Here is a 26,157-nt window from a genome sequence, read left to right on the forward strand (position 1 = left end):
AAGTCCTAAAACTGGTATATGATGTGTATGTGCATACACACACACACACACTCACAGAAAACTATCAAATTGCTTCTTGTATACAGAGACTAATGAAAACTGTCAATGGAAAGAGGCACTTTTTTTTGGTGGTTTATTGGAGATGAATGTCAGTGATTTTTCTTCCCAGACTGGCTTTGAATCCTGTCCTTAGATCTCAGCCTCCTTAGTAGCTAGGATGGCAAATATGAGCCACAGCACCCTGGATGAAAGAAGCACTCTTAAGAGACAAGCATTTCAAAAGCCTGTTTGGGAGATGGCTTTGTTTCTCCGACAACAAAACACAGTGTGCTGAAAGGTCTGTTCTGGATTGGGAGGCCCGGCACTGTAACAACACGGTGTACCATTGGATAACTCACTTCTCCATGCTTTCCAGATCTAAAATTCTGTAAGTCAGCATGTGGTCAAACCCCCTTCTGCCCTCCCTCCCTAAAAAAGCAAAATAGTTTCAGTGAACAATTTCAGAGAGCTTATTTTATTTTTGTGTCTCCCACTAAGGAGGCTACTTTCAAGTTCAGATGTTAATTTTTAGATATATACAGTTTCAGACTTTGATTTTGGACATCATTTTCTTTCTTTTTTTTTTTTTTTTTTAGGGAGAGGGTGCCAGTTCTGCATCTTGAACTCAGGGCCTGGTTGCTGCCCCTAAGTTGCTATTTATTTATTTATTTATTTAGTAAGTTTGCGATCCTGGGGCTGAAACTGAAGACCTGGGCACTGTTCCTGAGCCTCTTTGTGCTCAAGGCTGGCACTCTATTACTTGATCCATAGCTCCACTTTTGGCATTTTCTGTTTATGTAGTACTGAGGAATCAAATCCAGGGCTTCATGCATGCTAGGCAAGCACTCTATCACTAAGCCATATTCCCAGCCCTCTGAGCTTCTTATTGCTTAACACTAGCACTCTATCACTTGAGCTACAGCTCTGTTTCTGTCTTTTTGGTAGTGAATTCAAGATAAGAGTCTCACAGACTTTTCTGCCTGGGCTGGCTTTAAACTGAAATCCTCAGATCTCAGCCTCTTGAATAGCTAGCTCTATACGTGAGTCATGGCTACCTTCCGTCATTTATACAAGTAAGACCCTGAGTATGTCTGTTCTGTGTCTGTTTTCTACTTAAAGTTTCTGGGATACTGAAGCAGGCTAGTTGGTATTTTTAATGTAAATAATATCAAAGTTGGTAGAATGTTAAAATTCTTTGAAAGTTCTCTTTTTTATTCTCATGTGGTTTTTTTAAAAAATTTTAACTTTAGCTATAGATTATAATCTTTTCAAGGCATATCACACTGTACACATGACTTAAAGATTTACCTTTCAGCCAGGCATAGTGGCTCATGCCTGTAATCTTAGCTATTCAGGAGGCTGAGACTTGGGATCTAGATTCAAAGCCAGCCCAGCACTAAAGACCATGAGACTCTTACCTCCAATTAACCACTAAAAATCGAGAAGTAGGGCTGTGGCTCCAGGGGTAGGTTGGTAGCCTTGAGTTGAAGAGCTCAGGGACAGCGCCTAAGCCGAGTCCAAGCCCCACAACGGATGGAGGGGGGCGGGGGGAGAGACTAGAGACAGAGAGAAAGACAGAGACAGAGAGACAGAGAGAAAAAGAGACAGAGAGAAAAAGAGACAGAGAGACAGAGAGAGACAGAGACAGAGAGAGAGATAGAAAGAGAGACAGAGACAGAGAGAGACAGTGGGAGAGAGACAGCTGGAGAGAGACAGGGGGAGAGAGACAGGGAGAGAGAGACAGACAGAGAGGTCTTTCACAAGGTAATATAGGACAGCCTAGTTAACATAGAGCTTGAAGAACTTCAAGTGACATACTGAATGTTTCAAAATAAGTCATTTGTGTGATGATGTCTATGCCTGTCTTTGAGAAACATCCATATTGGGCCTTCATTCTGTACTGATTTTCTGCATCACTAAATCCCTGTTACTTTCCCACATTTCCCTGGGGAGGAGGGAAAAGGGGAGGGGGGAGAAATAAGCCTTTCTTTCTGAAAGGCACCGAATAAATGAATATATTTACATTCCAGAGAGTACTCATTTTGCATACAAAAAGATAAAACACATGGTTACAACTGTATTCTGTTTATCGAAAAATTTGTTTTGACATCTGTTGTGCTAGTAATTAATTTTTTGGCTGCAAACCTTGCAAATAGTGTGACCTTACTGAGATGACTTAGTTTACACAAAGTGGCAGTTCTTTGTTAGAAATTTAATTGGGGTCTTCTGCATTATGTGGATTTGCAGAAGATCCTTCAGGCCTGATTTTATTTGAAGTATTGCTTCTGTACAGATTCTGAGTTGGAACGAGAGAAGAATTATTGCTGAGTGAAACATAGCTTCTTCTCCATGTGAGAAAAATAAGAAGTGATAGGTCTGCTTTAAACAAATTTTTTGCATTATAAATAGTTTCGATTCTTCCATTATTCTGACACCAATATCAAATCTTTTGCCAAGAGCTTGTTTGATTGTTTCAATAAGAAATACATGGAAGCTTTAGTGAGAATCACTAGGAAACTTATACAGTTTATTCTGTGTGCAATTTTTTTTCTTTCAAATAGTTTTTATCTCCCTAGCAGTAGCCCATTAGAATGAGATTGAGCTTTGAATCTATGCATTATAAGGTAGATTATGTTTGTTCTTTAGATTTTGTGGATTCTGTCACTTTTTCCCGCCACATCTGATGTTTGTGAAGATTGCATGCTTATCCCTTATGTTCTCCTAAACCATTTGACTTACTGGGGATTTTACACTGAGTCTAAGCAAGGTCAACAGATGATACTGTTTATCTCACCCTTTCAGTTTTCATTTTTCTCATGATGTCACCAAATTAGATGTGGCCGAGCATCTTGGTGCCATGGTTTCATTGCAATAAGATGTAAGTAACTGCTGTCATAGCCAAGGTGATTTCAGGTAGCCCATCAGCCTGCAAGTCCTGTACAGAGCAAGCTAGTAATGATGAGTGTGAATTAAAAGGAGTTCTGTAGAGAAAACTAGCTGAGGAAAGCAGTTTTTTTCAAAAGAACTTGGAATGAGCTCAGTTCAGCAGGTGTCTATTATTCACAAACTCAAGGGTCATTTTTGAGTGCCCACTGCAGGTGGACATTGTGCAAGAATACTCTCTTAAAGGTGTCATATCCTATGGGGAAACATGTAGGGAGTGTACCCTTTGAAATACAATGACATGTGTACCCAAGATGCACATGGGCTTAGAGAAGAAGCACTGTTGAAGTTTTTGTACTCAACTGTCATTTGTTATATGAGCCAAATGAGTTTTAGCTAAACATACTGGCACATACTTATAATCCCAGCATTTTAGAGTCTTAGGCAAGCAGCTTGAGGCCAGCCTGGAATATAGGGCTAGGGCCAGATCCTGTCTAAGGAAAGAGAGATGGAGGGAAGGAGGTAAGGAGGGTGGAAAAGGACAGGGAGAGGGAGGGGGCTTGAAACAGAGGGAGGGAGGGAGAGAGAGACTGAGATACACTTTTGACTTGATTCTTGTGGGAGTGAAGGAGACAGGATGATTAAGCAGCATGAGTAAAGTCACAAGGGAAGAACATGCATGTGTGTTACTTATCTTTTTTTTTTTTTTTTTTTTTTTTTTTTTTTTTTTTTTTTTTTTTTTTGCCAGTCCTGGGCTTGAGCTCAGGGCCTGAGCACTGTCCTTGGACTTTCTCAAGGCTGGAGCTCTACCACTTGAGTCTCAGCACTACTTCCGGCTTTTTTCTATGTATGTGGTACCAAGGAATCGAACCCGGGTCTTCATGCATGCTAGGCAAGCACTTTAACTGCTAGGCCAAACTCCCGGCCCTTGTGTTACTTATCTTAACAGAATTGAGAATTTCATGCTATAGGAGGGAGTGGTTTTCCAACTCTACCCCAAGCCAATGGAAGATGCTTCAAAAGTGCGCCAATGCATTCTGGGTATTTGCAAGTGGTTAAATCCCTCACCTTAGCTGGTGGTTTGTCAGGGGACTGGAGGGGAACACGTGGGAAAAAGCACTGGGCAGAGCATCGATTTGTGGCCTGTAGAGTTAGGAGGACAAACTATTGGCGTGTGGCTCCTGACTGTACAAGTCTGAAGGAGAAAAACTGGTTGGAACAATGTTAGTAATCCGCTTTCTTCTTGGGTAGTGTTTAGAGATTAGGATTATTCCCTCCAATCCATGCTTGCTATAAGCAACCAAACAGTCCAAGCAACCCATTCAGTGTGTTCCATAAGATCCCAGTATTTAGGGCCTGGAGTTTGGCCTAGTGGTAGAGTGCTTGCCTAGCATGCACAAAGACCTGGGTTTGATTCCTTGGTACCACATACATAAAAAAAAAGCCAGAAGTGATGCTGAGGCTCAGGTGGTAGAGCTCTAGCCTTGAGAAAGTTCAAGGACAGTGCTCAGGCCCTGAGCTCAAGCCCAGGACTGGCAAAAAAAAAAAAAAAAATCCCAATATTTAGGTGTAAAATGCCACTCGTTCAAACCATATCATAATAGACACAACACCTTTCTAAACTTTACTATAAGAATTTCCCGAATCGTTGGATTATGTACAGGACCCCGTAGGATTCAGCCTCTTGATTATCCTTGAAAGTTTCCTTCTTGGCCCTGCTGTCTGCCCTTGGTGAGTCTCCCAAACTCTCCATGTTATGGTAGTCTCTCAAGGGTCTTCCTGAGGCTTCCTTTCCTAAAAATTCTGCAGTCTGTATCTTGTTATATGTTAGTCTCATGCATATACAAAGCCATTTTCTTATTTTTGAGATGATTTCAAATCATTTCATAAAGAATATCATTGTTCATGTGATTGTGTAGTACTTCCTTGAACACGTCAGTCATAAAGATTGAAAGGAGGAATATGGAACAGTCAGATGAAGAGAAACAGGGTGAGGTCTGCAGAGGCCCCCAGGTACAGAAATGGGTGCTCTACCTTGGAACACTCGATGTGTTTACTAAGCTAGAAGTTCCCTGAACTCAGTCCTTTCGCATTAAAACAAATATTGTGGCTTTTTTTTTTCCTTTTGGGTTTTCATAGGTAATTTATCACATAGTCATGATTGACAACCACATTGGCCACTGATCAATTCCACTTTTAGCTCCTTTTCCCTCCCAAGAAGTTGTGGATGAGCCTGAAAATGCCAACTACCCAACCATGTGATTGATCCTAACAACTTTCCTCCTAAGGTTTCTGAAGAGTCCACCAGGTCACATTCGAACAAAAGAGACTGATCACCCAGAAAATTACAAAGGTTTCGGGAGCTCTGTGATGACTGTGGCCAAAGACCACATGAGCCATTACAAACCAGTTCTCATAGGTGGATATCACAAATGTGCTACAGTGCATAATATTGTACATGAGTCACTGGTTTATAGTTGAGACAGTTTTTAGGTTACATGCCAAGAAATAAAATTACTTGGTTAAGGTGCAGACCCTTGTCGTTTGATGGTTGTTCTTCATGGAAGTACCAGTTGACACCTTTGTGAACAATGCAGGAGCCTCTTTCCTGCCTCCCTTTCCCCCTAGTTGTCCCAGTGATCTAGAAAGTTAAAAATGTCATTGTGGTTTTAACTGTATGCCTGAGCATATGAAGATATATTTGGGAACTATCTTACAGTCTTTGTACCGATTATTTGAAGAATCTGACGTTCTTGATAGAATTAAATGAGAGGATTCATGGGTTTTCTTTGGTGCCTGTATAATCTTTTGTACTCAGGATGTACACACAAGCTGTGATTTTCTCAATATTCTAGTAACTAGAAGAGCCTTAAAGGATACCTGATGGAAAGTAAAACCCTCCTTACTAGTGATTGTCCCTTGGCTAGTAGAAATATTTTGGAAGTTAAGCTTGCCTGCACATCTGAGGAACTTGGTGTAGTCTGTTATCCTTGAAGTTTTAGAGCAATCCTGATGGAGAGCATGACAGCCATATGGAATACAGAAAACTCAAAAATTGTCCCACAGTTGTTAGTTCTTGTACAGGAGTGTCACCTGGAGCCGTTTGCATGTGTATGTGTGAATGCTGTTTCCTAAGGCTAGTAGCAGTTGCTGTGTTTGCATGAGAGGGTAGACAACAGGTACTGCTAGCATGGCTTCTCAGCTACAGTCCCAGTATTTTAGCCAAGAAAATTGATAATTTAGAACAGAGGATGTCCACGTATGACCCAAAGACTTTCAGAGATTACAATATTTAATTGTTTACCATTGAAAAAAATGTTACGAAGCAACTATAGCAAAGTTTCTTCATTACTTCTTTTTATGATAGTAAAAATAAGAGAGAATTAGTACTCTGTGATGACTCTTGTATCTCTGCTGTGTATGTAGGTCTAGTGGGTGTGTATGACATTGTTTTTTCTTTTTGTTTTTATTCTTTCTCCTTTTTTCTTTCCCTCTCTCCCTCCCTCCTTCCCTCCCTCCCTCCTTCCCTCCCTTTCTTTCTTTCTTTCTTTTTTTTTTTTTTTTTTGCCAATCTTGAGGCTTAAACTCAGGGCCTGGGCACTGTCCCTGAGCTTTTGAGCTCAAGGCTAGTACTCTATCACTTAAGCCACAGCTAGCTTTTTGGTGGTTACTTGGAGATAAGAGTCTCCTGGACTTTTCTGCCCGGGCTGGCTTTCAACCATAATCCTCAGATCTCAGCCTATTGATTAGTAGCTAGGATTATAGGTATGAGCCACCAGTACCTGGCACATTTCCCATATTTTAATGTTTGTGTTGTGTCTTGTCTTCCCAGATAGCATAAAATTCCTCTTGAAACTATTAGATTTTTTTTTTTAACCTCTGCACCAGAGGCTAGCGTAATACCTTTCAAATACTGAACATCAAGGAGCATTTACTGTTTTCCATTCTGTTGAGCTTATTTTTTGTTCCCATGCCTCTCGGACACCATAATTCATATTAGGGAGGGAACTCTACAGGGTAGTAATGGAGCCTTTTTTTTTTTTTTGCCAGTGGTGGGGCTTGAACTCAGGGCCTAAGCACTGTCCTTGTGCTTTTCTCAATTCTAGAGCTCTACCACTTGAGCCACAGCATCACTTTCAGCTTTTTCTATGTATGTGGGAGTACCAAAGAATTGAACCCGGGTCTTAGTGCATGTTAGGCAAGCACTCTACCACTAGGCCAAACTCCTGGCCCTGATAGAACCTTTTGATGCCTCATTGCTGTGCTCTGTGTACTAGAAACTGATGAAGTTCCAGAGAAAATAATTCTGAAACCTGGGAAAATAGTTTTTGTAACTATGGTTCTAGTAGAAAAGTAGTGAGTACTGTAATAACTCACTTATTTGCTGTATCCTAGCAATTCTACTGAAAAAGAGAAAATAATAATTAAAAGCCTTTCCAAACTTTTAATGTGAATTTTTTTTTTCAGTTAAAATCCTGTGCAAACATATTGGATCCTATTTTAATCCTGCATAATTCATTTTATTAACTATGACCAAATAGAACATCTGTTAAAATTCCATACTGTTAGCTTCATGGGAAAAGAGAAAAAAAATCCCTGTTTGCTCTTGGAATTTGTCCATTGTTTTGTTGTCCAAGCTTTCAGAAAATGTGTAATAAGACATTCTTTTTAATGAGAATATTAAACAAATGAAAATAAAATTCCCTCTTTAATCACAGATGTCTGTAGAATGAGTCACTTACATTTACATTATTGTAAATTATGTAGATGCGTTGTATGAGGAATGAGGGACAATTCAATTAATTCTGTCATATAGAAACTTAAAATTATTACTCCTCTGATATGAATTTGAATGTGCAGTTTTTTTTATCTCCTCTTAAATAGACATTTTAGGGAGAACAATTAAGTAAAATTATCTTAATGTAGAAAAGCTACTTTAGTCCCTTTAGGACATATTCTCATGTGTTTACATGAAGCCAGCTGTTATTCCCTTTTCTCAGTCTTTGGACAAATTTTGTTTGCACTATAAAATTTTGAAAATGCTGCATATTTTATTTCTGCACATTGATCTGTTTCCCCAAGTGGTACAGTGGTAGAGATGTAGTTTACAATAAAGCTGAATAAAGGTGACAATTATCTCTTAATTCTTCATTTTAGATGATGCAATCATAAGAAAAAGTTTTGAAGCCGTTCTGTGTTTTTAACCCTTGGTGTTTTTCATCTCATGAGGAATATCTTCTCTCTGGGTTAGTTTGCCTCATTAGATTTAGGGTGCAGGGCATAGAAAGGTTTTATTTTATTTTTCTTTTTGTAACAAATCTGACGAGGGTTAATTGAAAGCTGATATATTTGTTCAGTGATGGAAGAATCTTTTCCCTCCTTCCATTCTTCCCTCCCTCCCTCTCTCCCTCCCTCCCTCCCCCCTTCCTTCCTCTCTCTCTCTCTTTTCTTTTTTCCCAGTCCTGGGGCTTGAATTCAAGGCCTAGGCATTGTCCTTGGACACTTTTTTTTTTTTTGTCGGTCATTGGACTTGAAATCTGGGCCTGGGCACTGTCCCTGAGCTCTTTAGCTCAAGGCTATTGTTCTATCCCTTGAGCCACTGCACCACTAGTGGTTTTCTAATGGTTTATTGGAGATAAGAGGGTCATGAGTTTTAGTGTTCAGGCTGGCTTTGAACTTCGATCGTCAGATCTTAGCCTCTTGAGTAGCTAGGCGTGAGCCACTGTGCCTGGCTTGGACACTTTTTTTTTGCTCAAGGTCAGCACTCTGCCGCCTGAACCACAACATGACTTCTGGCTTTTTTTGTGTATGTGGCACTGAGGAATCAAACTCAGGGCTTCATGCATGTTAGGTGAGCATTCTACCACTGAGCTACACTCCTGGCACCTCTTCCTTTCTTTTTTCTTTTTTGGCTAACACTGAATGCCTTGGCTGATTGAGACTTCAAAATGGCGGACATACATTTAGATATTATAGTCCTGTTCCAAGTGTGAGGAAGGAGAGGGTAGGACAGTGTACCTGCTTCCTTCTGGAAAACAACCTTTTCTGGGCCTTTCTGAATTACTTGGGACCAGAATGCTGAGTAGGTAGATTTTCAATCTAGAAGATGAAGGCAATGCTGTTCCTGAGCCTGCCACATTCTGAGTACTCAGATCCTTATAGTTCAAGTTCAGAAACCACTGTATGCATCTCTAATTTCAACCCATATTTCAGTATCCTGTTATCATTCAGGAAAGTTGCTCCTGTGACTATTTTATATATGAAAGAAAATTTCTGAAACAGCATATAAAAATAAAGCAATTTGTTCAGATGTGTGCAAGGAATCTTCATTCAATGCTGTGTGGAATAGAATTAACTTGAAGATTCATCTTTATATCATCTTACTGTCTGAAAAACACCACTATCTTTTTTTCTATTCCACGGCTTGAGTGCTGTCCTTGGGCCTTCTCAAGGCTAGAGCTCTATAGCACCATTTCTGGCTTTTTCTATGTATGTGGTGGTAAGGAATCAAACCCGTGTCTTTGTGCATGCTAGGCAAGCGCTGTACCACTAGGCCAAACTCCCAGCCCCACACCACTGTCTTATAAGGAAGATTAAGAAAGTAGCTATATTTAGGTATTAAGAGAGGTATAGTTCAAGTAAGGTCAAGGACAGTGGTTGAAAATAGTCATTTAAAGGAACTATTAAAAATGTATATCTCTAGAGTTTGGCTACCTGGTCCCAGATTACCTTGGTCTTCTACAATAAAAATAGTTACTTACTAATTATAGTTGAGTATTTTATATGTGTTTTTCACATCATTAGATTAAAGTATCAAATGCCCAGGCATTAAAGTCCATGTCCATGAGACTCTTATTTCTAATTAACTACTAGAAAACTGGAAGTGACACTGTAACTCAAGGGGTAGGGCAGTAGCCTTGAGCTGGAGAGCTCAGGGACAGTGCCCAGGCCCAGAGTTTTGGCCCTACAACTGGCCAAAAAAAAAAAAAAAAAAAAAGGTGATCCCAGGCTAGGAGTTTGGCCTAGTGGTAGAGTGCTTGCAGCCTACCCATGCATGAAAACCTGGCTTCCATTCCTTGGTACCACATACATAGTAAAAGCTGGAAGTGGTGCTGTGGCTCAAGTGGTAGAACTCTAGCCTTGAGTAAGCCCAAGAATAGTGCTCAGACCCTGAGCTCGGAAAAAAAAAAAGTTTTGAGTGAGTAATCTGTTCTTTTCCCTGGACTTCAGCACATGTTATGAGTGACAGGGAAATAGGTGGGAAAAAGTTGGTGATGTTGGTATGGAGGTGGCCTTGGTTCATGTCCAAGTAATCAACTGATGATTCGACTTCTTGAATGACAGATGGGAAAGAAGAAATCAATGGGACGTGGGTATTTCTTTCCCTTTCTAAAAATGCTCTTTTTTGTTAATGAACTTGTGTGTGAGAAGCTTGTAGCACTAGAGGGTGCTCAAGGCCTGTGTTTAAAATTGTGATGGCAGAAACTTTACTATGAAGAACCTAGAAGCCGGGATGCTTGCCTGACACTGATAAAAGTGGTTCAGATTAGAAAACCAAAACCCAAGCCATGATAAGTAATTTTTCAGATCTGTATGTGTGTGAACACAACTTCATTTAAGTTTTGTTTCTCTCTCCCCACCTTTCCCTCTCTTCTACCTTCTGTCCTTTCTCCTTTTTCCCCTTCTCTCCTAGGGCCCCTTCCCTGTCTTTCTCAAAACCCTTTCTTCTCCTCCTTCCCTCTTCTCCTCTTTCCTCTCCTCTTCCTCTTTCATACCCCAGTCTAGCTTTGAATTTGGGATCTTCCTGCCTCCACCTTCACTTAGTATTTTATTTTGTAGCAAGCTTTAAAGACACCAAATTAGATTACTAACTTCCATCACAAAGCTTGAGCAGTTACCAGCTCTTGACCAATATTATTCCTTGAATACTCATATATTCTTCCTGCTTTTATATATTAAATTGAAAGGAAATACTAGTTACCGTGCTATTTTTCCAGAAATACTTCATTGTGAATCTCTAAAGGTATGAGTTTTAAGTATATTTAACTTCTCAAAATGAATGTCTTAAAGACAAGTACTGCACGAACTTACATGTAGAATCCTAAAAGTTGAACTAGAAGTAGAAAGGAGAGAGATGGTTTTCAAGGACTGGGGATGGTGGCATGAAAGAGATGTTTGGGTCAAAGGGTACAAACTTTCAGCTACAAAATGAAGATCTTCTGGGTATTAAAAATAAAGAATGGGGGCCAGGAGTTTGGCCTAGTGGTAGAGTGCTTGCCTAGCATACACGAAGACCCGGGTTCGATTCCTCGGCACCACATACATAGAAAAAAAAAAAAAGCCAGAAGTGGTGCTGAGGCTCAAGTGGTAGAGCTCTAGCCTTGAGAAAGCCCAAGGACAGTGCTCAGGCCCTGACCTCAAGGACAGTACTCCAGGTCCTGAGCTCAAGCCCAGGACTGGCAAAAAAAAAAAAAAAAGTACAGAATGGGTTGACAGGAGTATGCTTTGTTAATTTGCTCATGAGAATTATACAATGTAAGCATATGTCAAATTATACATTTTAAAAATTATTTTTGTGTGTTTATTTTTTATTAAAGAATTTATTAATGATTTTTATATCATATTTTAAATGACAAGTTTAACAAACAAGTGTTCAAGGAGGGGATCTCTATTTACAATCACTGGGACTTAGTATTTAGAATTTAATCAAAATTAGGCTAAGGGTTTGTATGTCATAGAAACATTATGAAATAAAACATTATGTCTATAGAGTCATCGGTTTTTATGTCTATATAGTTATGTTTATATTTCCATTACCATGTCCATAGCTTTGGGTATGCAGTTATTGAGTCCTCGCTTTTGTACATTATACATTTAAAATTATACATTTTAAAAATTATTTTTTAAAAAATGAATGACATTGTATCAAATTATTTCCCCAAGCTATGTATCCACTACAAAGAGCAAAATAGTAATTTTATAGTTGGGAAATCTAGCAGACACTACTTTATCCAAGTGAGCTGTTGTAACATCACCAGTAAGAAGATACAATGACATAATAATCCCCAATACGAGGCATCAAGGGACATAATGTCATTTCTTTGATTTTCTTGCCAAAAGAATGATTAAATGTGATTATGAGAAACCTAAATGAACAAAATAGTTAAGGTCATGAAAAATGAAGATGAAAAACTGTCACATACAGTGACAACAAGAGGCAAGAAGTAAATGCGGGAGAGAACCTACACACTGGATCCCAGAGCCAGGAAAAGCTGTGTGTGGGAAACTGGTGCAGTTATATAAGGTCTGCAGTGTAGCAGTGAATATTGCAGCAGTAGTAGTAGCTGGTTGGTTAAGTTGGTTAAGTTAGTAACAGGGAAACCAGCTGTAAAGTAGGCGTGAACTCTGCCATTTTAGTAACTTTCATGAAAGTTTATACAGTACTTTGAAGGCTAGAGAAAAGCCAGAGTTGGATATAGTTTGCCATACTTCACTTTAAATGATCTTCTAATGACAAAGGTAAAACTTCATTTGTTCTAAAGTTTTGTCAGTTATCTGTGTAGTCTGTTGTCAAGTCTGATCTCACAAGACCAATGAAAAAGCAGCAGATCCTGTCTGTCCCTCTCCAGTCCTCCCCTTGCTCTTTAGAGGTGAGCTTTTAAAATGGTTTCCTTTTGGTTTGTTTTCGTTCTATCCATCCTTCTGGAGGATATGTTTAAATGTCTTTGTTCAGTGCTCAGCGGTTGAGTGAATCTTTGGGACAGAAATGTGATGCAGCCCAAGTCACACATTTCCTCAACCAGATACACAAGCCTCATTCCTTCCTTTTTGTTATGTATTTTCACTTTTCTTTCTTCCTTTCTTTTTTAATGTGTGTGTTGGTTGAGACTTAGGGCTTTGTACTTGCACCTGTTCTTATATATTTCTTGTCCCACACATTTTCAGCACCTTTAAACTTTCTCTTCACTGGTCATTGTCCAAGCAGATGACAGCTTGGTCCTGTCCTTCACTCAAAGTCACTGCTTCCTCTATTTGAAAAGTTGAATTCTGGCGAACTGGGAATGTACTATTGAGACCGAATGTGACAAACAGTGTTTGAGGACTCTTCCTTCTGTGTCCTTCCTTCTCTTGCACTCCACCTGTTGCTTAAACTTACTCCTACAATTCAATCTCCTGAACATTTGGGACATGACCTTTTTTTTTCTTTCTTGGAGTTTCTAATTGTCTTTGTTGCTGCTGTTGTTGGACTTTGGGGATGCATTATTCCTACATTTAGGTGTGACAGCTTTGAAGTCATACTGTCTTTTGTGCCTAGTCTCTTTCCTGTAAGAATCTTGGAATCTGTCATCTTCCTTTTCTTATCCAGTGTTCAGTGCTGACAGCCCTTTTGTGCCTTAGTGAATTGGTTTGGTTGTTTGCTGAGGGGCTGCAGAGCCAGTGGTTCAAACCATAGATGCTTTAGCCAGGCCCCCACTCTGCCTTTGTCTTTACCAGACTTGTTGGATGACAGTGGCTCAAGGTCTCATAAATGTAAGGCTACAGCTCATTTGTAGGAGTGCCTTTTATTTTATCCCAAGGTATTGGTAAGGTAATTATATCTTTCTCTAATACCAAATATAATTTATAGCTCTCTTATTAGAGATGCCTGATGATAATCATTGTGATTCTTAGGGCCTTAAATATATTTCACTGATTTTCAACATTTATTTTTATGTGTTTGAGGCAAGGACTCAGAAGGTAGCCCACGAGGAATTTGGACTCATGCTCCTTCTGCCTCAGCCTCTTGAGTGCTGGATTACATACAGGTGTGTACTGCCAAGTGCAGTTCTTAGTTTTTTGGGCTTTTTTTAAGTAGAAATAAAATAAGTTGATGTTAGGATTGTTATAGAAGTAAGTACCTTGATCTTTGTAGTTTACTGTTAGGAAAATTATGTTGGGAAAACAGTGATTAAATTAATGTCTGTAGGAGTTTTATAAACTCATGACCAACCAAATTTCTGAAATTTATCCACATATTTTAATTGTTTCCTGTTGTATGTGAACTATTCTGTGCTTCTGCTTTGGATAGTGGGTTGAGGACCAAGTTGCAAATTCTTTTGGGATTTTGAGAGTACATTAAATATTTGAGTCATATTCTACTATTAGGTATGGTAGAAGATACCAAGAATATCTATGTTGGGAGGTGACTGTGTTGTCTTCCGTTGCACAGATCATGTGAAAGTTACAAACTGTGCTGGTTTACCCAGATGTTTTATGAGTGGTTGCTTCATCTTTTTAAACACTTAAGTTAGAAAAAAGCATTTGTGGATCTGGAGTGTGGCCTAGTGGTAAAGTGCTTGCCTAGCAAGCGCGAAACCCTGGGTTCGATTCCTCAGCACCTCATACATGAAAAAGCCAGAAATGGTGCTGTGGCCCAGGTGGTAGAGTGCTAGCCTTGAGTTCAAGTCCCAGGACTGGCAAAGAAAAAAAAAAAGAATTTGAAATACTACTGTCCCCTTCAGTAGTAAAAACACAAAAACACTTCCTTGTTTATTCAGGAGCCAACATGGATCACACACTGTGTTTATTTTTCCCAATGACATGGACATTCTGGTAGGCACTTGTCCTGTGAAGTTTCGGGGCAGTTTGTTTGATTTCCTTCTGATTGGATTCAGATTACTTTATTCACACTTTATTTTTGCAGTAATCTTACTAGGTATTGTTGGGTGTTCATTTAATGCTCTCCTGGGAGGTATATAATGTCCCACCCTTGGGCCAGCATTAGTCATTTCAGTGAGCTGGTCTTCTTGTTTCCATGCGCTAAAGATCACTTCTTTGTTGTTAAGAAGTGGTCTGTGAGGCATTAGACTTTTTGATTATCCTGTTCCCTAATAATCTTTCACCCAATAGTTTTTAACATTTGTAGATGCTTCTTGCCTGAAACATTTATTACATCAGTATTGCAAAATTATGTTTCACTTAAGATGGTCTTTTTTTTTTCCCTTTGGATTTATAAATTACCATTCTTTAGTGAAAAAGAGCTTCTTCTTTCACCCCAGTGTTTTGTTTCACTTCCTTTCCTCCCTCTTTTCCTTTCTCCCTCCCTCCTTCCTTCCTTCCTTACCTATGGACTAACTAACACCTTAAAAAAAACAACAACAACAGCTTCACTGAGATATCTGTGTATCACACAATTCATGCTTTTAAAGTGACAGGCCAGTGGATTTTGTGTGATACAAATGCATACTACCAACCACCACAGGTTAATGGGCTCGTTCTTATTCAATATATATGGTTCATTATCACTATTCTTGTGGATACTTACACTGCCCTAAATTTGACTAGTTAGAAACTATTTAGCCCTACTATGTCTCTTAGGGCATTTGCCCCGTTCGTCCTTGAGAACCTCCCTTACTAGCATAACAAACGGTTCCAGGCTTACTGTTGCCTCATAACCCAAGTCCTTGTCATTCCCTACAGCCCTTGATTAAGCTTGGTAGGGAATAGCTTTCGGAAACTTAAGATCTAAATATTGACAGAAGATCTGAATGAATTGTGTTTTCTTACCATAGAGATTTATTTGTTTTGTTTTGTTTTAAAAAACTGTTTTGTTTTTCCTGAGATATGATCTTATTATATAGCTCAGGTTACCCTTGAACTCATCATGATCCTCCGCCTTAGCCTCCCAGATGCTGTGGTTCAGACATGTATCACCATACCAGTCCATTGAGTTGCCTTTGTACCTTTATTAAAATTACCTGGCATGTTTGTATGCATCTGTGTCTGGAGCAAATGTGTATTTTCCTTGTGTCTCCCAAAATAACTTAAAAGAAAAAGCATGACTAAAGGCATTATAAAACAAATGTATCTTTCACATTTTTTCTTCCATGCCTATTTTCTGTTAATATGTATACATCAGTGAGTTAGGTCAGTTACTCATCTAACTTTGATTCACCCCTTATTATCCTCTTATCAAGAGATTGAGAGACAAAGTTTCTGCCTTTTAATTTTTTGTCACTTCATCATTAGTAAATCTATTCAGCGGTACTTTTTTTTTTTTTAAAGCCCAACCTTCTAACTGAAATCCTTAGATCTCAGCCTCCTGAGTAGCCAGGATTACAGGGGTGAGCCTGGCAAGTACTGTTTATTTCCTTTTCTCCTGGCACAAAGCATCTTGGCTCTCTAGTGTTCACGAGATCTGAACTGCCTGGCCAGGATTTCTTGTCCTCTTTGTGATAAAGAGAAGCTTAGAACTCAGATTATTTGTTAATCTAGCAGTCAGTATGAGGGTTTTTTGTTGTTGTTTGTTTTAATGTTGAAGGCAGGTTAGAGAACTTGTCTTCATAGCCTGTGGCTCTTGCCTTGGAGACAAGAATGTTTCTGTTACTGAAGTGGATCTCTTTGTGACTCAGGGAACAAAGCTTCTCCCTGATTGCCTCATTGTGTGTGTGTATGTGGTGTAGCCATGTACATGTGTAGCACATCTCATTAACAGGTGGACATGAAAGCGTGGATCAGCTTCAGCTGGCGAGAAGCCCCATCCCCAAGTGAGGTGAACCTGGGGTCATGTTTTTACAAAACTTCCACAACAAAGGAGAGAGTAATGAAATTGGTATGTTGATTTTTTTTTCTTTTGCCTTTAAGACAAAATTTTAAGTGAAATATTTGTCAAGAAGTATTAAACCTCCGAGTCTGGACTTCCTGTCTGGATCAGATGTACTAAACCCCTTTGGGTTGAGTCTTTTGTCAGTACTTTTTTATTTTTTAGATTCCTAACTCTAGATTGAAGTTAGAGGAAAAAAGTAAAATTCCAAGTTGCAGTGGGATTTGTTAGGAAGGCTCTCTATATTTTCATGAGGATTACAGGAGTGGGTTACCTTAGAATATCAGTATTGGAAAGAAAGAGTTTAAAATGCCCAAATCTAATTTCATCCTTGTCCACACTCTTCTTGTCATGCTTCGGCTGATTAGTGTTGAACTAATTAGCATGGTGGTAGTCTCCCTGCTAACTCACAAATTGGTGATACGCTTAGTTTGTACCCTGTTCACTGCAGACTTTTCATGGATTACCACAAGTAACAGGGAAATTGGGGTGGCAAGTGTAGCCACAGGGCTCAAATGCATAAGTTACAGAGATAACTTGGCTGCCAAGTGTGGGGTTTCACATAGGAGATCTTGAATAAATTTACCTTAAAAAATAGATTGGTAATCTTTCATCACGGATACTTGACCTCCATTTCTTATATTAGAGTAGCATTAGATACATGCCAAAACCCACAAAAAATGATTATACACATTAAAAATCGCTGAATGTATTTTGAATAGAACATGTGCTACTTTAATAACCATGGTAAACACTGAATAGAAAACAAGGATGGTAAATTAAGTTATTCTTTTATTTTTTGGTCCGTCATGGGGCTTGAATTCTGGGCCTGGGTTCTGTCCCTGAGCTCTGCAGCCCAAGGCTACCACTCTACCACTTTCAGCAACAGTGCCACTTCTGGTTTTCTGGTGCTTAATTGGAGATAAGAGTCACGCGGACTTCCATGCCTGGGCTGGCTTTGAACTGTGATCCTCAGATCTCAGCCTCCTAGGTAGCTAGGACTACAGGCATGAGCCACCGGTGCCTGGCTCCTTGGGAAATTTTTTTTAACAAGGACATAAAATTTCACATTTAAGGAAACAGATGATAGGTATTATTTAATATATATCTTATTACCTCTAAACTTTTACATTTAGTATGACTTGAACTGAAAAGTAGATATATACCACAGAGACAGACACATACACACATGAAATGTGTCAGAGATTAATGTGATTTGAAGGTATAGGAATATGGTTATATTTTCTATATTTGTGCTTTTTGAACTGCATTTTTAACTATTGTTGTACTTGGTATTTTGTTACATAAGTATGAGTAAAACACCATCTTTAACCTCCACCCCCCCACACACAAAAAAAATTGTTGAATTAAGCTCATGTAAAAATGAAACACTCAAATAATTTATGGCCCATTTCATGGCCTAGAGAGTACTAAGCAGGTATCATGAAGCTATGGGTTTTTTGAGGTGATACTCAGTCTGTGATTTTATGTGCTTGAGCTGGCCTTTGCCTTTACTCAAAGTTGCCTGTGCATGTGTTTTAAAAACTATTATTTATATTCTGTTCCTTAAAGAACTGGAGCCATCAAAATTGGCAAGGGTTAGGCATGCTAATTAGTTCAACATACTGACCAATCCTCTGAATTATTAGTTCAAAGAAGCACATGGACAGGGATGAAATTAGATTTGGGCATTTTTCACTCTAGTTGTTTTAGGATACTCAGTTTTGCTTTGATCTGTAAATAACAGATGTTTTTTTCAGTGCACGGTCCAGGATACATCAGACATGTTCAAAATGTCTTCTTAGATCTAGCACTCATCATTTTGCAAATTGAATATGCATCCACTTTTAACTCTTGCTGCTTGTAGACAAAACTTTGCTGTTTTGGTAGTTAAAGCCAGCAGATTTGGTGATTATCTTTATTAAAAAAAAAATCTGGGCTGGGAGTTTGGCCTAGTGGTAAAGTGCTTTCCCACCATGCACGAAGACCTAGGTTCAATTCCTCAGTAGCACATATATAGAAAAAGCCAGAAGTGGTGCTGTGGCTCAAGTGGTAAAACACTAGCCTTGAAAAAACTCAAGGACAGTGCTCAGCCCCTGAGTTCAAGCCCCAGGACTGGCAAAGAAAACCAAGAAACAACCTGATATAACATAGTTATATCATAAAACTTAGCATTTGCTAAAATATATTGTTATTTAAATCCTGATTTTAAGAATAAAAACAGGCAACTATGAAATCATAAACATATGTTTGCTTGTTCATGTTTGTGTCTGGACACATAAAATTACATAGGAGATAGATGCATCTATGCATGTATATGTGTATATCTCTATATCTATATATATGGTATATATCTATCTGTCTGTCTGTCTATCTGTCCATTACTGCATCCTTTTCATACAGGTGGTAAAGGTAAACATGTTTGCTTTATTTACTAAGTATTTCTGTTTAGGTTTAATAATAACTAGAATTAAGATGTAGTGCCTTGTTTTTTAACTCAAATATCATAGTTTATACATTGTTTGGCTCTTAATGTGAGAGAATATTAATATTGGGAAACTTTTTTGTAAAGAATATATCAAGATGGGATGAAATGTTACGACCAGGAAGGTAAGAACAAAGAAATTCTCCACTCCCTGCTTTCTCCATTCCCTTAACTGAAGGCTCAGTTGGTATAAACCCTACTCCAGCCTAGGTTAGGAATTCAGGCCATGTGACAATATAGATACTGTGCTATGTCAGCCTTCTATTTACAGGTAACATTAGAAATAATACTGTCTTCCATTATAGAAATGAGTTTTTGTTGAGTAAAGTTACCTCTTTTTTTCTTCATTAAACTATGTGATGTAATATAGGTTTGCTCTAACAGTAGTAGCTCCTTTGCTATATCAAATGCAAGGGTATTGCCATGGATCTTCTGAAATGTTTTTTCATTCTGGCATTTATTTCTTTATTTTAATTTTTTAAATTTTTTTTATTATATATGTATTTTTATTGTAATTAATAAAAGGGTTACATGATATTTGCCAGATAGAAGGTGCATTAATTCACATATATTGATAACCCTTTCACATGTCTTAGTCCCCATTACCCCCCCCCCCGTCTTGGTTTTCCCCCCTTCCCTATCCAATTTCAAATAACCAAATACAAATAAATCCAATAAATCAGATAACAAAGTGAGATACTGTAACAATATGAGATAACCAAGGGACAGCAAAAGAGATGAGAGATAACATAGTACATTAAGGACAACAATCATTCATTGTATGGCTTTTGTTTCAATATCCTGGAGGTCGTTTCAATTAGCTTCATACTATATGGCCTTATGTATCAAGGTTTTGCTCTATTGCAGGTCTCTGCTAGTAGAGCCCAAGGTTTCTACTGATTATGACAAATGAGGGGAACCATTGAGCCTAAGTTCCTTTGAGTCTGGCTTACTTCACTTAATATGATTTTTTTTCTAAGACTTTCCATTTCCTAACAAATGGGTCAATGCCATTCTTTCTGACAGCAGCATAGAATTCCATTGTGTACAAATACCACAACTTGTTGATCCACTCATCAACTGAGGGACATCTAGGTTGGTTCCATATTTTTGCTATGGTGAATAATGCTGCAATGAACATTGTTGTGGTAGTGGATTTAGTATGCCCTAGTTTCTGGATGGTTGGGTAAATGCCAAGTAGTGGAATTGCTGGGTCATAGGAGAGTTCTATGTTTACTCATTTGAGGCACTGCCATACTGCTTTCCATAGTGGTTGAACAAGTTTGCACTCCCACCAACAGTGTAGTAGTGATCCCTCCTGGCCACATCCCCTCCAGCATCTGTTGTCATTCGTTTTCCTGATCCTGGCCATTCTAACTGGAGTGAGGGGGAATCTTAGAGTTGTTTTGATTTGCATTTCTTTTATGACCAGAGATGTTGAGCATTTCTTCATGTGTCTATAGGCCATTTTTGTTTCTTCTTCAGAGAAGACGCTCTTTAAGTCTTTGGCCCATTTTTTAATGGGATGGTTGTTACTTTGGGGATTAGTTTTGGAGTGATTCAGTTTTTTGAGCTGTTGATATATTTTAGATATGAGGCCTTTGTCCGCTGTATGCTTGGTGAAGATCTTCTCCCACTCTGTAGGCTTCCTAATTAATTTACTAGCTATGTCCTTTGCCATACAGAAGCTCTGCAGTTTAATGCAGTCCCACTTATCCAGCCTTTCTCTTATTTGCTGTGATTCTTGGTCCTTATTAAGAAAGTTTCCACCTGTGCCAAGGAGGCCTAGTGTATCTTCTATTCCTTCTTGTAAAGTTTTTAGTGTGTCAGCTTTTACCTCCAGATCTTTGATCCATTTGGAGTTAATTCTAGTACAGGGTGACAAAGAAGGATGCAACTTTAGTTTTCTGCAGGTGCTTAACCAGTTCTGCCAGCACAACTTGTTGAAGAGGCTGTCTTTCTTCCAGTCTATTTTTTTGGCTCCCTTGTCAAAGATTAGGTGGCCATAGGTCTGTGGTTTAATATCTGGGTGCTCAGTTCTATTCCATTGGTCTTCAGGCCTGTTCTTGTGCCAGTATCAAGCTGTTTTGATAATTATAGCTCTGTAATAGAGTCTAAAGTTTGGAATTGCAATTCCTCCAGCGCTGTTCTTTCTGCTAAGAAGTGGTTTTGCTATACGGGGTCTTTTATTATTCCATATGAAATTTTGGATTGCCTCTTCTATTTCTTTAAAGAACTGGCATTTATTTCTTCATTTAAAAAAATGATGGGTAGGGCCAGGAGTTTGACCTAGTGGTAAAGTGCTTGCCTAACATGCAAAAAGACCCAGGTTTGATTCCTGGGTACCACATACATGGAAAAAAAGCCAGAAGTGGTGCTGTGGCTCAAGTGGTAGAGGCCTAGCCTTGAGAAAGCCCAAGGACAGTGCTCAGGCCCTGAGCTCAAGCCCAGGACTGGCAAAAAAAAAAAAAAATGGGTAAAAGCTGTGACTTGTGAGCCATATTTGCAAGTTGCAGCTTTTACTCATCTTTTTTTTTTTTGTAAGGAAAATTGTTTTTTTGTTAGGAAACGTCATTGATACACAGCCACCCTGAGGTTGTATAGTCATAAGAGATGTTTTGTGGCCAAAAAAAAGCCTAGACTGTTTATTATCTTATTATCTTGCTTAATATGGGGGAAAAGTTTGCCTAAACCTGGACAAGGTAACCTCTAAAGACTGCTTTGCCTTGGAGTAGATTTCCTTTATTCTAAAGTCCAACAGTCTTTCCCCTGATCAACCTTGCTAATAATCAAGAGAACGATAGTGTCTACTAAATTTTTGGTTCTCAAAGTGTGTGTGTGCCTGGATCCAGGATAGTAGCATTATCTGAGCACCTATTAGAAGCATCCTTTCTAATGCAACACTCCAGACACTCTGGATCAGAAATTTGTGTTTATACCTTGAGATAAGAACTGAGAGGACCATTGCACTAGATCATAGCAAGCTCACTTCTAAGATTTTTTTGTGGGACTAGAGGTGTAGCTACGTGATACTGTTTGCCTACCCACGTGCAAGACCCCAAGTTCATCCCCTGGTTTTGCAGGCCAAACACACCAAAAAAGACAGGATTCTCTTGATCTGTTTAAAAAACAACAAACCCAAAACTTAAATTCTTCAGCCATTTGGGAGGTAAACCAGGAGAAAGATAAAATACTGGATATTACAACTTGTATGGCTTATGGTTTCTTCTTCATAGAAGATTCTGTCATAACTTGTGAATTTTTACAATTTAATGACAGATTGCTGAAAAATGTGTCCATGTCATCTTTAGCATGGTATTTTTAAGGGTCAGAAAGTAAGCAACGTGAATGTCTTCATATGGTTTTTCTTTTTCTTTTGAGAGGATACTTTTAAAATTATTTTAAAGCTAACAATTTGAAATAAGCAGTTTTCAGTATAAAAATGGCATTAAGAACTATTGTACTTATGCTTTAAGAAAAGAACATTTAATCATCCATCTTCTATGGCCAGATTTCTTACCCATTTTAAGTGAGATCACTGTTGAATTGACTTTATTCTTAGGGTAAAAAGCTCTAGAAATGAGTGCCAGAGTATCATGTCAGTTAGGAAAGATTGTAAACATGGTGCTTTGTACAAAACCTCAAAGAGAAAACTGGTGAAGCTGTGCATGTCAAGAAAACATTACAGGATGACGTTGTTATTTGGAGAATTGCTTTCATCTCTGAGAGACTCACACCTGCTTCATTTGGCACAGAAGGTTTCTGTCTCCTGAAAAACAGCCCTTGCGTTCCCCACAGCCCAGGAGATAGGGATTTAAGTGCAGTAACAGGGGCAAAGTTTTAACACAAAAGCTTACTTATAAATGGCCATCTAAGAATCGGGCATAAACAAAGTTAACAAACTTAATTTTGTTGAAGAGGATCACATTTTCTGGTATATACAAGCTGTGTGTAGGTATATTAGTTGGTTGATGTATGAATGAATATGCTCATGATACCTTATGTGTGTACTAGATGCATACAACAAACTTTTATGTATAACTACCTCTGGATCTGTGGTAACCATCTATCACCACAACATTGCTGTAGGCGGTAGTGCATCCTATATATGTATCTGTGCTGATTGCTTTAATTATCTCCTTTTTATTTGTAAAATTATTTACTTGTTTATTTATTGGAACTTGAGCTCGAAGACTCTTGCTCAGCTTGCTTGTTTAGCTGATGCTTTACTGCTTGAGTCATACCTCTAGCTCAGTTTTTTGCTGGTTATTTTGGAGACAGAGTCTCATAGACTTTTCTCCCAGCTGGTCTTGAACTACAGTCCTCTGGACTTCCCAGTGTGACTCATTTGTTTATGTGCCACACATCCAGTGTGATTTCCCAGATCTAGAATGTGTGCTTACATGAATTTGCATATGCTTGTGGATGAGTTCAGTGTGTCCAAATGATACATCCTAAATTATGTGAAGCTACTTTTCTTCAGAGAGACTTGTCTGCATATTGAGTTTGTGCTTTTGTTTTTTAGTAACTATCATAGTTATTTGTATAACTCTTTGAGAAGCCTTTCTTGTATCAGGAGGTTTTAAAGAAAGAAGTATTTATTCCTTTTAGTTTTTCAGAAGGTGAATTATGACTTTTTCCCCCTCACATTTTATAGATGACACATTTGGCTATCCTTGGACAAAATCCAGTTAAAAATAATAGCAGTTAATATTTAATAAACTACCAGGATTTTGAGCCATCTGGAACTTTATTTTCTTTGCACACAGCATCTGAGTTTCAGCTGTTAGCATTCTCCTTTGCTCTGGGAAGGGTCAATTGCTTTAAAAGTCTTTGATGCTTGCTGTGTCAGCTCTTTTCATATTTTCAAAATGCCCGTGTAAAAGAGCTTTTCATCCATTCATGCTGATAATTCTTTTGAACTTGAGGTTTGAACCAAACTAATCAAATTTAATTATAGCTCAAATCTTGTTACAGTGAACTCCAATAGACTTCTAGGCTAAGTTCTTTTCTTTTTCCTTTTTTTTGGTCATACTGGAATTCAGCCATTCCCAATATTACATTAAGCAAGAAGGCCATTGACTGCAGTTGGGGAGACCTATTTTAATAGCCAGATTTTTGTCATATTGACATTAGTAATATGATTTGAACTTTATTCTCTTCTAAAGGAAATAATGCATTGGTCACAAGTAAAATTTCTTTCTTTGCCTAATACTTGTAGGTAATCTTTTCCTGTTCCTCATAATACTTTAAATGATTGGAACTCACAATTAAAATCTATAAACTACTTTAGTAAAGCCTTATTTGGTTTTGTAGCTCATGTGATATATTTTGTTGGTAAGATCCAAAGCTGAATGAAGATTATCCATCCTCCTGGGACTACCACGGTGATTTGTGCATATTCATCCAGTATTAAAAGAAACAGTGTCTTCGTTTTTGCTTCATTAAAGGACTTTGTTTTGAGTAGTAATATTTGGTGGAGAGAAAGTAGGAAATATAAATGTTTAAGACTGCAGCATATGTTGAAGGGGCATGAATTACTACTGATATTTTCAGTGCTTCAAAATGATTGGCAACATGTGTATATTATACTGTAGTCTTGTTAAATTCACTTGCTAATCTATATTTATGCCTCTGTATATGCAGTGTGCTTTCCCCCTAAATTCTGTTCATTTTATTTTATTTTATTTTGCCAGTCTGGGGCTTGCGCTCGGGGCCTGAGCACTGTCCTTGGACTTTCTCAATGCTAGCACTTAGCACTTGAGCCTCAGCACCACTTCTGGCTTTTTTTTTTTTCTGTGTATGTGGGACCAAGGAATCGAACCCAGGTCTTCATGCATGCCAGGCAAGCACTCTACCATTAGGCTAAACTCCCAGGCCTCATTTTATTTTTTTTATTTAGTTATTTTGCCAGTATTGGGGCTTGAACTCAGGGTCTGAATACTATCCTTAGACTTTCTCAAGGCTAGTGCTCTACCACTTGAGCCACAGCACCACTTCTAGCTTTTTCTGTGTATGTGGTACTGAGCAATTGAACCCAAGGCTTTGTGCTTGCTGGGCAAGCACTCTACTACTAGGCCATTCTCCTGGCCCCTGATCATTTTTAAATTAAGTTTTGTTTGCATTTCTAAGCAGATTTAGAAGAAATGGTATTAAAATACTTAATATTATTTTTTAAAGAAAATGGACACATCTGTATAATTGACATGTAGGAATCAACTCCCAAAGCTCATTCTTCCTTCAGGACACTTATTCTGAATGTGTAGGATTCCTGTTAACTTGAAAATTGACTTTTTGAAATGTTTGATAGTGGGGTTTGAACTCTTAGGCCTCCCAGGACATTGCCTTGCCTCTGAGCCATGCCTCCAGCCTTTTTGAGGATGGTTTTTTGTTTGTTTGTATTTTGGGGTGTATGTGTATGTATATGTATATATATATATGTATATATATATATATATATATATATATATATATATACACATGTGCATGTACATGCACTGGTACGAGGGCTGGAACAAAAGGTCTTCCACTCTCAGCTTTCTTGCTCATGACTGGTGCTCTACTACTTGAGTTCAGTTGTAGTCTTGCTTTTTGCTGGTTAATTGAATTAGAGTTTTTCCAACTTTTCTTCCCAGACTGTCTTTACCCACAGGTCTCCAGGTCTCTGCTTTCCAAATATCCAGGACTAAAGGCATGAGTCACTGGCATCTAACTTTACCACTAATTTTTTAGAGCTCCGTTGAGGTATCTGCCCAGATGGAAAGAGACTGTTTTAGGCTTTCTTTTGAGTTGGGATGATAGGTGCATGCCACCATTCTCAGCTTATTCCACTGAAATGGAGGCCCTAGATCTTTCTGCCTGGGCTGGCCTCCCAGTCTCATCCTCCTGTGTGTCTTAGGGAGGTAGATATGTACCACCTTGCTCAGCCATTCATTGAGAATGAGTTTCATAAGTTTTTCTACTCTTCTGGACCTCAGCCCTCCTAAGTAGTGAGGATTATAGGAGTGGACTACTTGTACCCAGTGACTTTTCTTTGTTTAATTCAACCTAGAACAGCCAGTTTTCCTGAACTAATTACATATAACGAGGGCTCTTATTTTAAAATGATGAAGTTAATTTACATGTTGGCTACTTTAAAGCATGCATTGTGAATACATACTTAAGGGAA

General features: G+C 38.5%; 1 protein-coding gene across 2 annotated transcripts in view; it reads left to right on the forward strand.

Moving 5' to 3' along the window:
- Window positions 1-26,157, forward strand: part of Slc25a26 (solute carrier family 25 member 26) — a 73,799-nt gene that overhangs the window by 18,234 nt on the left and 29,408 nt on the right. The window contains exon 6 of one of the 2 annotated variants that reach the window (XM_090323742.1): window positions 16,397-16,513. The exons of the other annotated variant lie outside the window; for it this stretch is intronic. Within the exon in view, the coding sequence (XP_090179868.1) occupies window positions 16,397-16,513 (117 nt within the window). The remainder of the gene's footprint in view (window positions 1-16,396; window positions 16,514-26,157) is intronic. 2 annotated transcript variants of the gene reach the window in all.

This window comes from Megascapheus bottae, chromosome 2, assembly GCF_031878675.1.
Source record: "Megascapheus bottae isolate mThoBot1 chromosome 2, mThoBot2.hap1, whole genome shotgun sequence".
NCBI lineage: Eukaryota > Metazoa > Chordata > Mammalia > Rodentia > Geomyidae > Megascapheus > Megascapheus bottae.